Source organism: Microtus oregoni, unplaced genomic scaffold (genome assembly GCF_018167655.1).
Source record: "Microtus oregoni isolate MIOR12 unplaced genomic scaffold, Mior012 000014F_ref0000157, whole genome shotgun sequence".
NCBI lineage: Eukaryota > Metazoa > Chordata > Mammalia > Rodentia > Cricetidae > Microtus > Microtus oregoni.
This window is the reverse complement of record NW_024543073.1, coordinates 18,924,378-18,940,634: the sequence shown is the minus strand read 5'-3', so window position 1 is coordinate 18,940,634 and position 16,257 is coordinate 18,924,378. Positions and strand designations below refer to the sequence as shown.

The 16,257-nt window shown below is 36.8% G+C and overlaps 1 protein-coding gene across 3 annotated transcripts in view; it reads left to right on the top strand.

The window, feature by feature from the left end:
• The window catches only part of Cert1 (ceramide transporter 1), a 107,947-nt gene that overhangs the window by 64,500 nt on the left and 27,190 nt on the right, over nt 1-16,257 (top strand). For 2 of the 3 annotated variants that reach the window (XM_041663245.1, XM_041663244.1), the window contains exons 4-7: nt 7,726-7,833; nt 8,828-8,966; nt 11,214-11,297; nt 15,939-16,096. In XM_041663245.1, coding sequence (XP_041519179.1) covers nt 7,726-7,833; nt 8,828-8,966; nt 11,214-11,297; nt 15,939-16,096 — 489 coding nt within the window. The remainder of the gene's footprint in view (nt 1-7,725; nt 7,834-8,827; nt 8,967-11,213; nt 11,298-15,938; nt 16,097-16,257) is intronic. The other variant, XM_041663243.1, reaches the window with a different exon arrangement.

Sequence of the window (16,257 nt, the reverse complement as noted above, 5' to 3'; positions counted from 1 at the left end):
GCAGCGGTCTGAGGGTCAGTCAGGCCTGTAGCTTCTCTTCTTTCACTCATTACAATCTTTTGTCAACTCCTGTCTTTCCCCTTTCCTTTTCCTCTTTGCCTTCCCTTCTTTGCCCCCTCATCCTTTTATTTCCTGTCTTTTTCTTGCCCCTGCTTCAACTGCTCAGCTGATCCTTTGTCAGTTGCTACCTACCACCAGAACTTCCAACACCTGCCCTTCTCTGAGAGTCTGGAGCACAGTACCTGCTGTGAGCAAGAGTACATGGAGGAGCTCCTTTTCTTGTGACTTGAACTTAGTACATAACACTATCATAAAATGAGTATTACAATATATTGCTATCTCATGCAAAAGAGTTAAATAGATGCATGTACAGCACTCATAATGCCAGTATAAAGAAACCCTAGCTCTTAGCCTTTACTGTGTATGATTTTAAGTGTAGCTTTCTGGAATAAAGTATTAAAACATACTTTTAAAAAAGATTTTTAAAAAATTTTTTAATTATGTGAAGGTGGGGTATGTCATGGTCCCTGGAGCTGGAGTTACAGGTGGTTGTTGACAACTGAAATATCTGTCTAGCCACTCAAATTTCCATTGTTCTCTTAAGATATAGCAACTTGTTTCTCATAGGGTTTGCTTTCTTATAATATAGGTGGTAGACTGATGTTTACAGTAGTTTGCAATTTAATTGATTGGGCTTTAGAATTTCAATTTCAGAAAAGATCTATATTTTGATGTTACTATTCTTGTATTTTCTCCTTCCCCATAATTAAAGTAATTACTCGGTAATTTTTGACACCATATGGAAATTAATTTTGCCTCAGTTTCTTTTCTGTGTTGCTTGCCAAAGATCATTAGTAGGGAAAAAAATAGTTTTTTAAAGAAAGTGTTTTAAATTTCTAAATCTGATATTTAGTGTAGCCACGTCTTTTAGGGTTTAGATGGGTTAATGATGCAAAATGATAATATTTAAATTAATCTTCCTTTTAATTAAGCTATCAAACCTTAAGGGTAATTAAGTTTATAGGCATTTCTACTATTTTATTCAATTCATAGCTATATGATATAAGTTATAATATTCTGAAGTATAAAAATCCCAAGCACATAGGATAAAGGAATTAGTCTAAAGGTTACTATTGTGCTTTGACCAATAGTAACCTTTATCAGCTTTCCAAGCATAGCATTGAAAAGTGCTAATGACTCCCTCTACTGGACAGGGAGCCTGCTTTATTTTCTATGATTTGGTTGTTGGGGGGAGGGGGGGGATGTATTATTGTCTTGGTTTTTCCGTTTGCTTTTTGTAAGGAAGGAATGTTCTAATATAATAAAGTTATGGTCTCATTAGTGTGATATTTAGAGGTAAACTTTGTTTTGTATATGACATTTCTAATATGTGTCCTTGGCCAAATGACATTTTACATCTATGTAAAGGAATACTCCTTATAAACTCCGCAGACTTAAGAAAGAAGAGGTTTTTGTTGTAGCGGAACAGGGAAAGGGGTGCGGAATATTAAAGTAAATATTTAGAAAAGGAAAGGCATTCCTTCGGTAACTATTTGAATTCCAGGTTGTCAGTCTTAGGTAGAAATTGGTGTTTTAAAAATATTCATGATTAGGTGGCTAAAGATTTTAAGTTGAGCTTCTTTCATAGGGGAGAATAAGTGAGATAAGAAAAAGACCAGCATTCCTTTTAAGGATTAGCCCTAAAACTACACTGATGAACATAACACTGTATTGTGATTATAATTTTCCCCATTTCCATCTACCTTTAGTATACTCTGTCCTCAAAAAACAGATATTTTTAAATTCAAATTAATATTGTTGCTTTTTCATATTCAAAATAACTATTGTTCCTTTAGGATTATTATTATTGGGCTCTCTGACAAAGTTTTTCTTTTCATACTAACCTCTTTAATGATTGATTTGAAAGAAATACAGAACTAATTGAGCACTATTCATGTATTAAAGTGGCAGTCTGGCCATTCTTTTAATATGCAGCTGTTCTTGATATCTGTAGCTCTCATTTTTGTGAAAACTATTGCAGTTACAGATCTAGAGCAATGAATCTTTGTTATTTACGTTGAGTAACAATAAAATTGAGATTTCTTTGGTTACTGGATTTTCTTTTTTCTTGGACTAATTTCCATAATTTATCGTGGAATTTATTTAATGGAAACCATGAGAGCTAAAGCAGATACTCTATTCATAGTGAGCATTCATTCATTATCCATGACTCAGCATCTATGTGCCAAAATTGTAATGGGGTCTATTTTATGATGTCTTTGTAATTAAATGATTTCACCTTTTTAAAGATTAGAACTGGGAGAAAGAGAGAATATAAAAAGCTGGAGTGTTTGAAACAATTAATAAAGCTTTTCTTGTTTTTATTTGTTGCAAGGTTTTCTAAAGCATCACTAACATTTACTTACTCTCTACCTTCTGGGTGTGAGCAAGTAAATCAGTTGTTGAATTTTGAATATTTTAAAGTAAAGTGTCTATAATTTGTTTTTTATCTTTAAATTGAACTGTAAATTGTAGAGAATTATATTGTATTTAATTTCTGAAAGTCCTTTTTTTTTTGGCTGTTACAGAGAAATTTTTCCTATTTCTAATTCCAGCCCTTGACAATTACTAAACTTACACTATTAAAATGTAGAAATACTAATCTTACAAGTTAACATTCTTGTAAAAAGAGAAGAAAAAACTCAAACCACTTTAAATGAAAATGCCTCCAGAAAACCTTTGCTGTAGGGCTTGCAGTGGACCTCATTATAAGATAAGAAGCTTTACTCTGAACTATAGGATTTCTGAAATTACAGACCCCTTTTGGTATGGTGTGCTTCTGTGATACTGAAATCAGCATAAAGGCTTCTGAGTAGATTTGTATTCTCAAATTACACTGATTTTAATTTACTCAGAGTTTGCATTTTGATAAATAGACACCCCTAGAATTTTCTTCTACCTTTTTTTCATCATTACTTATACTGTACCCTGGCATTCCCCTCTTATCAGAATTTTGCTCTGTGTGCATGTATGTGTTGCTGTTTTATGAAATACATATAAGGCCCTCAATTGAAAGGAAGGAAAGGGAAGGTAGAGGAGCTAGGGAAGCAAAGTGAAGATAAATAAATTTAGTGACTGAGATTAAAATGATACATAATATAGCTATTGTTCCTTTGCTTTTAGTACTTATCTCTAAGTATTGTTTGAAAAACCTATATGATTTTCCTTCATTCAAACAAAGTACAGCTGTTTGTAGTCAGAAGTTTTTCTGTGTCCCACCTGGTCCTGCAGCTGCTTATAAAATAATCATACAAAGGCTTAATATTAATTATAATTGCTTGGCCAATGGCTCAAGCTTATGACTGGCTAGCTCTTACATATAAATTAATCCATTTCCAATAATCTGTGTATCACCACATGGCTTCTGTTCTCTAGCATGTCTTGCTACTCTGGCAGCTTGCTACATCTCTCAACTTGGCCTTCTTTTTCTCTGTATTCAGTTTGGCTTTCCCTCCTAGCTAAAATCTGCCCTGCCATAGACCAAATTTATTTATCAACCAGTAAAATCAATGCATATTCACAGCGTACAGAAAGACCATCCCATAAAATTTCCCCTTTTCTGTCTAATCAAAAGGAAGGTTTTAACATAATTAAATTACATATAACAAAATAGTTATCAAGCAAGAATTATAGATACAGTATTTAGTCTATTTGTATTTGGCAAAATTAAAGAAAATGCTTTATCATCTGTCCAATCTTAGCATGAAGTTTCATATCTAATTTATCTTTTGCCATAATTAAGGAAAACTATAATTATAACTATCTAGTCTTCAACTCCATCAAAGACCCAATTACCTGAGTTATTTGGAAGTGCAAGCAACTTCCAGAACTCTAGAAATGACAGAAACAGCTGCTTCCTGGGCAGTCACCCAATGTTATTCTGTAATGTCAGGGCCTTCATCTTCAGCCTGTAGGCCTAGAGTATCTGGCATACTTTTCAGTGAAGCAAGAAATTTCAAGGACTGCCCCTCCTATTTTGGCAAAGTTTATCACTTGCTTTCCTCTATGTTCTGTAGAATGTCTGGCAGTTTCTTCTGTGAAGCAGGAACCTTGAAAGACCATCCTGCCTTATTTTGGCAATATTTAGTGGTCATTTTTTGGTGGGTCCTATATGTCCAGTTTATACAGCGTTTTGTCAAGTAGTCCAGGCAAGGACAATTTCTTGCCCAAATGGCTAACCTTGCCACATTGAAAGCAAACTCGGTAACAAGTTTCTTTAGTGCCCATCATCCTCTTTGAATTAATTGGTGCAGCCAGGAACAGACACATCTCATGTTGAAAAAAAGTCTTACGTTATTAAAACATTTAAAATATCATATTTTGTAGGTCTTTGAAATGTTTGAAGATTGCCTATCTATCTAAAATAATACCTCTGTATTACCTCTAAAGCCTAGCTAACATGAAAATAAGTTTGATAGATATGGGTGATTATTGGCCTGCCTGTATTTATTATCTTGAATAGCTTTTAAGGACTAAAACTTCTTATTGCATAATTAAGCAAGCTGTATAAGTAATATCTTAAGCAAAAATAGAAACAGATAATACGGTATAAGGATATTAACCTTATATTTGTATCAAAATGCAAAAAAGCCTTTAAAAAGAATAGAAACATATATACAGTGTAACAAAATTAACTTTAAACTTGTATCATTATACCAAAATCCATTCCAGTACAAAATATCTAAGATTAATAGTTGTCTTTTTAGTCTATATTCCAATTTGCCCTAAATATAACAAACATCCATAACCCACCAAATAACCAAAGGCCATCCATACCCCCCAACTTTTGGGAATGTGGACATTGTTTTCTCCAAACTGCTCCCTGCTGTCTGTGAACAAAGTATCTTTAGGACCTCTGATAAAATTTTGAGATAATGGCTAAGTCTTAGGAGGACCAGTGGTAACCTTTGTTGATAGATATCGCCTGTCAAGTTTAAGAAGGTCTTCCTTGATCTAAGTTTGTCCATCTTAATCTGGAATGAATCCATAGCCTCTTGTTTCCTGTGGAAACAAAAGCAAGACCACTTCCCTAAAGCCATGCATCTTTTATGTTCAATTTTGTAAATATATTTTTGACTTCTATTGTAAAGTTAAGGCATTTTTATTTATCTTGGTATTTTTGTCAGTCTCTTTCAATCCCCTGTGTCTTAGCAGCTGTTATTTGCTTATCAACAATCAAAAATTTCAAAATCATCACAATAATATATAGGATCCAGATTCCCTGTGTTTGCCATCTTACATGGCTTTTTTCTTTTATATTAATCTTACTCTCTCTTTAAAGACTTTATTATTTTTTAAACTATTTCTTTCTGTAACTGTCTATACCCATATTTTTTCTTAAGCCTATGCATATTGTAAAACACATTGGAACCTGTTTTAGAGGTTTTTCTGTCTGGACCTCTTTTTACTGTATATCATTTAGCTTTTTTTTTTTTTTTTCAGTGCACAGCTGGTTAACCTCTTTGTACCAAGGCCTGTGTGAGACTGCAGAAACCTGTCCTGCTGCTTAGCTCATGGCAGCTGGCAGCTGGCTCCATCTTGCAGGCAGCTGTTGGGAGATACATCTCTGCACTACTGCTGGCATGGGACTGTGAGACTTGGAAGCTCAGTGTGGCTCCATTTCTCTGTGTTCAAACCCTTTAAAACTTTTCTCAGGTCTTATGTGGATCCAGATCCATACCCCATGTTGGACGCCATTTGTAAATGGAGGTTTCTCTCCCTCCAGCTAGTTCCTGAACAACCACTCAGGCTTAATATTAATTATAATTGTTTGACTGATGTCTCAGGCTTATAACTAGCTAACTCTTAGATTTAAGTTATCCCATTTCTATTAATCTTAGTATTCACACATGGCTGTGGCATTACCTCATTTTCTGCATGTCTTGCTTCCTTGATGGCCGCCTGGTGTCTCCCAGACTCTGCCTTTCTTCTGCTGCTTGGATTTTCCACCTGCTCTTTCCTGCCTTGCCGTAGGTCAAAGCAGCTTTATTTATCAACCAATGGAAGACAATACATATTCACAGCACACAGAAAGACCATCCTGCAGCAGCTATTAAATATACTTGTTTAAAACTGTAAATTAAAAGCAAATATACTTGCTTAAAACCGTAATAGGTACAATGTGATGTTCCAGCAAATGATATGGTACAGATGCCTGAATTTTTCAACAAAAGCATTGATTTACTTTAGTTGTTTCATTAGTAGCTTTATTTATTCTGTTTTATTGAGTATGAGTATTTTATCTGCATATAAGTATGTGTACCACATGTGTGCCTGGTGCTCATAGAAGTCAGAAGGTATTGAATCCCCTAAGACTGAAGTTACAGAGTGTTGTAAACCACCATGTGGATGCTAACTGTCAACCTGGGTCCTCTGCAAAAGCAACAAGTACTATTAACCACTGAGCCAACTTTCCAGACATGATTCGCTGTATTTGGATCCAAAATCTTTGGTTTCAGGAACTTGGAAAATTTTCAAATAGCTGACACTTTGACAATATTACTAGTAGTGCATTTGGTTGAGAATAGAATATAAAAATGGATCTTCTGAAAGCTATCCAGCTCATTAAAATCTTATGGCAGTACTGGCACTATACGCAAACACCCAGGAGTCACATTTACCCTCAATGACATAATGGACTAGCAAAGTTGAAATGTCAAGGCAACTAAAAAAAAAAGAACATTTACAGTCGGCTTTCAGAAAGATCCAAATCAAGTAGCAATTTTTAAACATAAGCTGTTATAATTCAACGCTAAACCTATAATTATAATGTAATAAGTATGGTTGAAAATACTGAGATAGGATTGGAGCGATTGCTCAGCAGAGAAGAACACATACTGTACTTCCAGAAGACCTAAGTTCAGTTTCTAGCACCCTTGAGAGGCAGCGCACAACCTCCAATCCAGGATATTAGAAGCCTCTGGCCTTCGTGGGTACCTGAGCTCATGTGCACATACCCAAATAGGTAGTCACATGCATGCACATACACAGGCACACACACTTAAAAATAAATACAAAATCTTTTTAAAAATAAAATAGATACAAATTGGGATCATAGGAAAAGTTTCACTGGAGCAGTATATTTAATGTGTTAGGGTCAATGACTTGCCTCTAAAGAACAAAAGTAAATTAATACTGTTTCTCAACCAGCTCCATACCTTTTTCATTTTCCTCATTGAAACCCTTCTCCATGGGCTGGAGAGATGGCTCAGAGGTTAAGAGTACTGACTGCTCTACCGGAGGTCCTGAGTTCAATTCCCAGCAACCACATGGTGGCTCACAACCATCTGTAATGAGATCTGGTGCCCTCTTCTGGCCTGCAGGCATGGAGGCTGAACACTGTGTACATAATAAATAAATCTTAAAAAAAAAATTTAAAAAAAAAGAAACCCTTCTCCATTTGCTGCTTACAACTCTTCTCTTTCCTTATGAATTTGACATTAGAGCATATTATTAAACAACTTGTTAGCCTGCTAGTGTAACATGTAACATTCTAAATTAAAATATCAGTGGAGAAGTGAAAGGTATTGCTTGCATCAGTGGATTGGCTATTTTTTATGTAAATCCAAATTTTGGTAATTTTTATAATAACCTTACTGATTTTTTTCATCCTCTTAAATATTTTTATTTATTTTTTTTTCATGTAGCCTTTACTTTCTTTTTTAGACTGAATCAGGATATGGATCTGAGTCCAGCTTGCGTAGACATGGCTCAATGGTGTCACTGGTGTCTGGAGCAAGTGGTTATTCTGCAACATCCACGTCATCATTCAAGGTTTGTGATTATGGTGCTTTAAGCCAATGTCATGTGAGTTTAGTATTGGATATTGTGGTACAACTTAGGTTATTATTTTTGTGTGTGTGCAGCAACAGGCAAATGGAACTCAGAGGACAGTTAGTAGGGTTGATTTTGTCCTTTCACCACATGAGTCCCAGGACCTAAACTCCAGTTGTCAGGCTTGGCAGTGGGTTCCTTTATCCTCTGAGCCATCTGACCAGCCCTTAATAGATTTTTAAAAGAAGTTTTTCACAATGTAATTACTTGAAGTTGTTATAAAATAAGTTCTTAAGGGATGAAATCATGGTATACATAATTATAAAATGAACATGTGAGATCTTGTCATTCATTAATTAGGTAAGGTATCATTTTATAGATTGGTTCAAAGGAGCATCTGGAAAATATTAAAATGATTTGCTGATATAAAACTGACCAACATCTGTAGATGTGGCTCAATGGTAGAGCACTTGACTAACATGCAAAATCACCAGCACTGCAAAAATAATCAATGCTTCTACACAAATCAAAGTTTATTTGTGTCTCTTGAGAAAAATCACATCACACTATTTGATTTTCTATCAAAAGACTTGTAAAATAACTCATATGCAATGAAACGAAATAACTTGTGCAGTCTGATATCTTCCCTTCAGGGTTCCCTTGACAACACTCATCAATACTACTAAACAGTGTAATAATGCATTTGCCCATTTCAAAGTCTGTGTTTCTTCACAGTGTTTAATAGGAAAATGTTATGTTATGTGAAGAGATTATCAGTATTGACTTCTTCTATGGGTTTGTCAGGGTCAGACAACTAGTTAAGTCCTCTTCAAGCCTGTACCTAGGAATATTACTTTGGAACTCACAGCTCTAATTATTCTATTCCCTCAATGATAGCATACCAGCCTAAAAAGGTGACTAAGTATCATAGAGCCAACAGTTCAGGTTCATGTTACGTGATTCATACACCTTCCTTCTCCTTTGTGTTTTGCAGAAAGGACACAGTTTACGTGAAAAATTGGCTGAAATGGAAACCTTTAGAGATATCTTATGTAGACAAGTTGATACTCTCCAGAAGTACTTTGATGTCTGTGCTGATGCTGTCTCCAAGGATGAACTTCAAAGGGATAAAGGTTAATTAAGCTATTGCCACTATTTTTACTTAGAGAATGAATGGATTTAAAGCCTCTAGATTAGGGAGGGCTATTTATTTGTATTTATTTATTTATTTTGGCTCAACAACCATGTGAAATAGCCAAGCCAGACAGATTCAGGTACACACAGAGGTAGGTGTGTGTTGTGTGTGTGTCCCTAATCCATAGAGGGCAGAGACAGATGGATCTGTTTAACGCAGTGACTAGCCAGTCCAGCTAATCTGAGTGAGTGCATGGTTCACTGAGAAACCCTGTCTGAAAAGAAAAGGGAGAAATCAATAGTAAAAGACATCTGGCATTGATGTTGTCTGGTCTTTACATGCATACTAGCATGCACATATGCACATGTGTGTGCTTGCTCACATACACACACACATACTAAAATGCTTGATATCAGAAGTATTTGGGGCTTATTTTAAATTGTAAAATATATGTTCTATAGACATCATGAGATGTCTTTGGAAGAGAACCCTAGACTGAGCAGAAAATTTATGTTATATTTATACTTTAAACATATAATGTGAAGATAATTTTTTAATATTTTTAGGATACATGGGGGGTCAAGAACTTTCAGCTTGTTGCATCTTGTCAAGTATTCATATTAAAAATGTAAAACAAGGAGGTCATAACAAAGGATAGAGTAGGGGGATCATAGGTCCACTGTTGATCCTGTCTCAAAACTAAGGAGCCATTAAAAAGCTTGATGAGGGCTGGAGAGATGGCTCAGTGGTTAAGAGCACTGCCTGCTCTTCCAAAGGTCCTGAGTTCAATTCCCAGCAACCACATGGTGGCTCACAACCATCTGTAAAGAGGTCTGGCGCCCTCTTCTGGCCTTCAGACACACAGACAGAATATTGTATACATAATAAATAAATAAATAAATAAATAGCTTGATGAAAGGGGAGACACAGGAGAGAGAGGGAGGGCTGGAAGAAGAGGGAAAGGGGAAGCAGTGGTCAGGATGTAAATATTATTTTTTATTAATTGGATAAAAAAAGGCTTGATGAAAGGCAAAGTAGTTGAGAGCTGAGGTTCCAAAAATAAATTTTATAAACAGAATGCATATAATAAAATCAGAACATACTGGGCAGAAGAAAAGGGAATAGTGTACGTTAAAAAAAAAAAAAAAAGAGGAGCCAGTCATGGTGGTACACACCTTTAATCTTTGCACTCGGAGATGGGGCGGGGGCCAGAAGCAGGCAGATCATAAAAAGAAGAATCATATGTTGTTTTCAAGTTTTAATTGTTTGGAATTGGAAAAATTAAAAGGGATATCCAGGAGCACATCTACATTGAAATAAATGAAAATTGACATCACATCTACAAGTATTATTTTCCTGTATATACAAAAATAGCAGATTGGAGAATTTCCAGAAGATAAAAAAGGTATTGCTCACTTTACAGCTGTCAGTTCTTCTATGCCTCTTCAAATTTTTATTTTGTTTATATCTGTATATGTGTAGATAGGTATGTGGCCTTGCATGCGCCATGCAGTCCCTATGTTGAAATTAGAGGACAGCTCGGGGGAGTTGATTATTGACTTCTACCATATTGGTTCTTAGGGTTGAACTCTGTCAGGCATGGTGGCAAGTGCTTTTGTCTTGCCTAGACCCTTCTAGAATAATTAAAGTGTCATAAAATTGACCATATTAAAGGTAGAAAGAGCCCTTAGTTAGGGCATCTACTGCTGTTTAGGGACACCATGACGACAGCAACTCTAGGAAAGGAAAACATTTAATGAGGTGGCAGCTTACAGTGCCAGAGGTTGAGTCCATTGTTATCATGGCAGGACATACGATGTGCAGGAGACATGGTTCTGGAAAAGGAGCTGAGTCCTTGGCAGGGAATCAGAAGTGGTCTGAGATAGTGGCTAGTATCTTGGTATCTTGAGCATATATGAGACCTCCAAGTCTAGCTCTACAGTGGCATAGTTCCTCCAACAAGACCACACCTATTCCACAAGGCCACACCTCCTAATAGTGTCACTCCCTTTGGGGGCCATTTTCTTTCAAACTACAAAAGACTGTAAAGGGTAATAGCTCAATAACCATCTATTCCACAGATGACAATACATTTTTAAAGTAATATATTTAATATCATTCCACAACATATTTATTAAGCATGTCTTCATAGCCAGTGAAAACACAAAAAATGAGTAAGAGCTTTTGCTCATTTGAAGATCAGAATAAACCAATTTTCACTGTAATATTTTTAAATATTTTTTAGTAGTAGAAGATGATGAAGATGACTTCCCTACAACTCGTTCTGATGGAGACTTTTTGCACAATACCAATGGTAATAAGGAAAAATGTAAGTAATACCTTTTCTTCCTCTATCAGATGGAATATATTTTGTGAGATTATGTTATGTGATGTTTTACTCTCTTGGTTTTTGGGGAGTTTACCACCCAGCTCCCAAATAAATCACACACAGAGGCTTATTCTTAGTTAGGAATTGTAGCGAGGAGGTGAGCAGGCCTGCTTTTTGTCCCGCCCAGCTCCCACACGGCTAGCTTTACACCCAAAATAATTACATGGAAACTGTATTCATTTAAACACTGCCTGGCCCATTTTTAATAGTTCCAGTCAAAGCAGAGAGAGAATCTATTTGATTAAAGAGAAATTGCAGGAGGCACATGTGGATCATGTGGATCCAAATGTTAACTGCATTCTGATCATATTACCCTCCAAGTAATCCCCTATAGGAATTTTAATGCAGAGGGAATATATTGTCTTAGAATGGACCTTTTTTTATTTTTTAAGTTAATTTATTATGCATTCAGATCATAGTTTCCCCTTCTACCTCTCCTCCCAGTCCCTCTACCCCACATCCCATCCACTCCTCTGTTTCATTTCAGAAAAGGGCAGGTCTGTCATGGATATCCACAAAACATGACATATAACACATCCCCTTATATGAGAACTGGGCAAGGCAAAACATTATGAGGAATAGGGGACCTTTTCTTTAGATAGAAGTGGAAATTCCTAGATTTGGGAATTCTGTATTAAGGAATACAGCCAAAGGTAATTGTATTGTGCTATCAAGAAAGTAATTAATAAAGCTGGCAAGACGACTCCTGTCTTGGTTAAGGTTTCTATTGCTTCCGTGAAACACCAAGATCAAAACACAAGTTGGGAAGGAAAGGGCTTATGTAGCTTAGCACCTCCACTATTCATCATGAAAGGAAGTCAGGAAAGGAACTCAAACAGGGCAGGAACCCAGTGCCAGGAGCTGATGCAAAAGCCAAAGAGGGATGCTGCTTACTGGCTTCTCTACGTAGCTTACTCAACCTGCTTCCTTCCTCCCTCCCCCCTCCTCCTCTCTTTCTCTCTTTTAATGCATTAGTGTTTTTACCTTCGTGTATGTCTGTGCGAGGGTGTCAAATCCTTTGGAACTGAAGTTACAGACAGTTGTGAACTGCCATGTGGGTGCTGGGAATTGAATCAGGACCCTCTAGATGAGCAATCAGTGTTCTTAACCGCTGAGCCATCTCTCCAGTACCCAGCCCACTGAATTGAGAGTCCTGCCTTTCAGGAACTTTAGCTTGCGCCATAAAACTATCCAGCAAGGCTCCCTCAGTAAAGTTCTTGCTGCATAAGCATGAGGATTTGTTTGATCCTTAGCATCAATCTAAAAGAGCAAGGCACAGCAGTCTGCACCTATAATTCCAGCACTGGGAAGGCAGACAGAGAAGGTTCTCTGTGGCATGTTGGTTACTTAATGTGGTTCAACCACATCAGTGAGCTCTAGGTTCAGTGGGAGACCTTACCTCAAAAAATAAGGTAAAAAGCAACTGAATGAACCAGCCAACATTGAACTCTGGCCTACACATGCATATCTAAATGTACTGCATGCATCACACACACAAACATATATATACACACATACACACAAATGACTAGAATTATATGTGGTGACTATTGAACTCTAACTATGTACCAAACTATTTGCTTGGTAAATTTAAATACTGAAAGATACAACTCTTGCCCCTTTCTTATACCATGTTCCCAAAACACCATCTAACAGATGTAGTTTCCTGATATAAAATCGGAAGACAGCTCTTAGAGAACTGAATAGCCATTAGAGAAAACACCTGTAAGGAGAGCTGTGCGGATGCCACCATCAGGAAGCTGACTCCAGATCACGCTTCAACCCAACTAGTTGAAAGGCTTGCTCACTTCTTTAGTGTCTCTTTGTACATATATAGATATAGATCAGGTCTAGATACATTTGTAGAAAGACTCCTACCTAAAAGATAGTGACAAGCACACACAAACTAGATAAACTCAGACAAAGCAGGGAATTATAATTAATGTCTTCAGTAAGAAAACAAAAATCATCCAAACTTTAGTCTGTTTGCAGATGCTACTGCATCTACAAACAAAGAATTTTTAGTATGATCTATACAAAGAAAATTTTAGGGTTTGGGAGTATAGCTCAGGGGCAGAGCTTGTCTAGTATGCACAAGGCCCTGAACTTTAGCCCCACATAACAAAAAGAAAAGCTTTTAAAGAAATTCGAACAAGTCTATTAAGAACTATTAGAACTATAAATGAAGGAGCAAGTTTGCAAGGTGTAAGACATATGTATAAAATAGCAGTTATATTTGTACATGCTATGAACAATCTGAAAATTGTGTGCATGCGTGTGTGTACATATACATGACAGACTCCCCTAAAAGGCCAGAAGTGGGCATTGAATCCCATGGATCTAGACTTATAGGCAATTATGAATACTAAGAACTGAATGAACTCAGCCTCTGAAAGAACAGGAAGTTCTCTTAACTGCCTCACCTCTTTCCCACTCTATTAGTTTTTGAGTCTGGGTCTTACTATATAGCCTTATCTTACTAAAGCCTTGACTTGACAATAGTCTTTTATCCTGTCACTTGTATTATTTTTAATAAACCGCTGATTGGCCAGTAGCCAGGCAGGAAGTAGAGGTAGGGCAACGAGAATTCTGGAAAGAGGGAAGTTTCAGTCTGCAGTCAGTGACCCAGATGCAGAGGATGCAGGATGTGACTGTCTCACCGAAAAAGGTACTAAGCCATGTGGCTAACACAGACAAGAATTATGGGCTAAAATAAGTTATAAGAAGTCTAAGATACTAGGCCAGTTTATAATTAATGTAGACCTTTATGTGATTTCTTTGGAACTTAACGACTGCGGGAACTGGGCAGGACAGAAACCTCGGTCAACAGAATGGTGCCCAACGTGGGCAACTGCATCCACATAAAACCTGAAAGAGCTTGGGAAGACACAAAATAACAGTGTTAAGTATGGCTTCTTGATAGCAGCACTTTCTCAAGTGGGCTCTGCTTGCTAGAGGCAAGCGCTCTCATTTAATAGAGGCTTCCTAACTCAGCTATAGCTGCAAAACTTTGCAGTTCTTTTAAAAGGTCCTGCCATGAAACACTTAAATGGTGTTGATGAAAAGCTGACCGCATACTTTTTGGTAGCAACAGGGACCTTGAAACCCCATAGAGACTGGCTTTGAATTCACTATGTAGAACAGACTGAACCAAACTCAGAGTAATATACCTTCCTCTGCCTCCTGAGTACTGGGATTAAAAGTAGGTGTGTGTACCTCCACACCCAGCATGAATCTTATTTTTGTTTGCTTAAGAGATGCAGTGATTAGCTTTGTAGCCCAAACTGGCCTTGAACTTGGTAATACTACCATTTTAGCCCTTGAGTGCTAGAATTATAGGCATGAGCCACCATGCCTAGCACATGGATAAATCTTGAAAATGTGTTAAATAAAACTTTGTCACAATACTGCTTTTATGCTTGTTATATGAAATATCCAAGCAATATTTTGGAGGCAGAAAATAGGCCGACAATTGCTCATATCCAAGGATTTAAGGAAAGTGGGGAGCGATTTCTAGTAGACTGGATAGTTGTAGAATTTTATTTTGCTACTGCTGATTTATACTGAATATACTAAAAACAACTGAATTTTATGAGTGAAATTTCTGGAAAGTTTATCTCAATAAAACCATGTTTTAAAGAACTAAATATGGCTGGAGGTAAAGCTCAGTGGCAGAGACCTTGCCTACATACACAGTCCAGGTGACATCCATCAGGGCCAAAATAAATGAATATGGTTGTATCTTCCAGTAGTTAAGTGAACTCTTAGACTTTCTTGCTTGGTTTATGTAATTTAAGATTTCTAGTTGATACATGTGTGTTGATTTATTCTTATTGCTGAGTGATGTTCCACTGTATGGATATACTACAATTTGCATATCCATTTAGGAATGGATTGTTTGTTTTGAATTGAGTTGTTTATTTTGGGGGGGATACTATAAATCTACTGTGACAATTCATACAAAGGCCTTTATGGGCATATATTTAATTTTTCTTATTCTGTAAATGCCTTTGTACAGAATCTCAAAATTAAACTTTTAAAATGTGCAAGGCACTTCTTGTGGTTTTAATTTACATTTCTGTGGGAACTAAGCATCTTCTAATGTGCTTACTTGCAATCTCTTTTTTGGTGAAATGTATTCACATCCTTTGTTCTTTCCTTTACCCACTCCCTCACCCCCCCCCCGCGCCCCCCCACCCCGCGCCCGACCCCACCCAGTGCTGGGTCATCAAACCCAGAGCTTTGTTCGTGGAGCTACATTCCATTCCTAGCCCCCAGTGTAAGATAACTTTAACATAAAGTCCCCCTAAGTTTAAACATGTCAGAATGTCATTGTGAGTATCACTCCTCCTCCTATTGGACTCACTGAGTACATACAGCGAATTAGTTCAGGAAATAGAATCTAGGAAATGCCGTGGAGCTCTGCTCCCAGCACGGTGGGATTCTAATGATGGTGTGCAGGAGGACAGGTACAGTCCAAACCTTGATCTGATTTGCTAGTTTTATAAATACCTGCTAGTCTTAAATGTAGTGAAATCATTTCATTTGAATGATTTTTCAGTGAATAACTTTCTCTTTCAGTATTTCCACATATAACCCCAAAGGGAATTAATGGTATAGACTTTAAAGGGGAAGCAATAACTTTTAAAGCAACTACTGCTGGAATCCTTGCCACACTTTCTCATTGTATTGAATTAATGGTGAAACGGGAAGAGAGCTGGCAAAAAAGACATGATAAGGTAAGACTATAATTTTTCTTCATTTTAAAAATAATATTTTATCGAGACCAGCCTGGTCTACAAGAGCTAGTTCCAGGACAGGCTCCAAAACCACAGAGAAACCCTGTCTCGAAAAACAAAAAAAAAAAAAATAATAATATTTTAAACTCTGTGTTCATTGA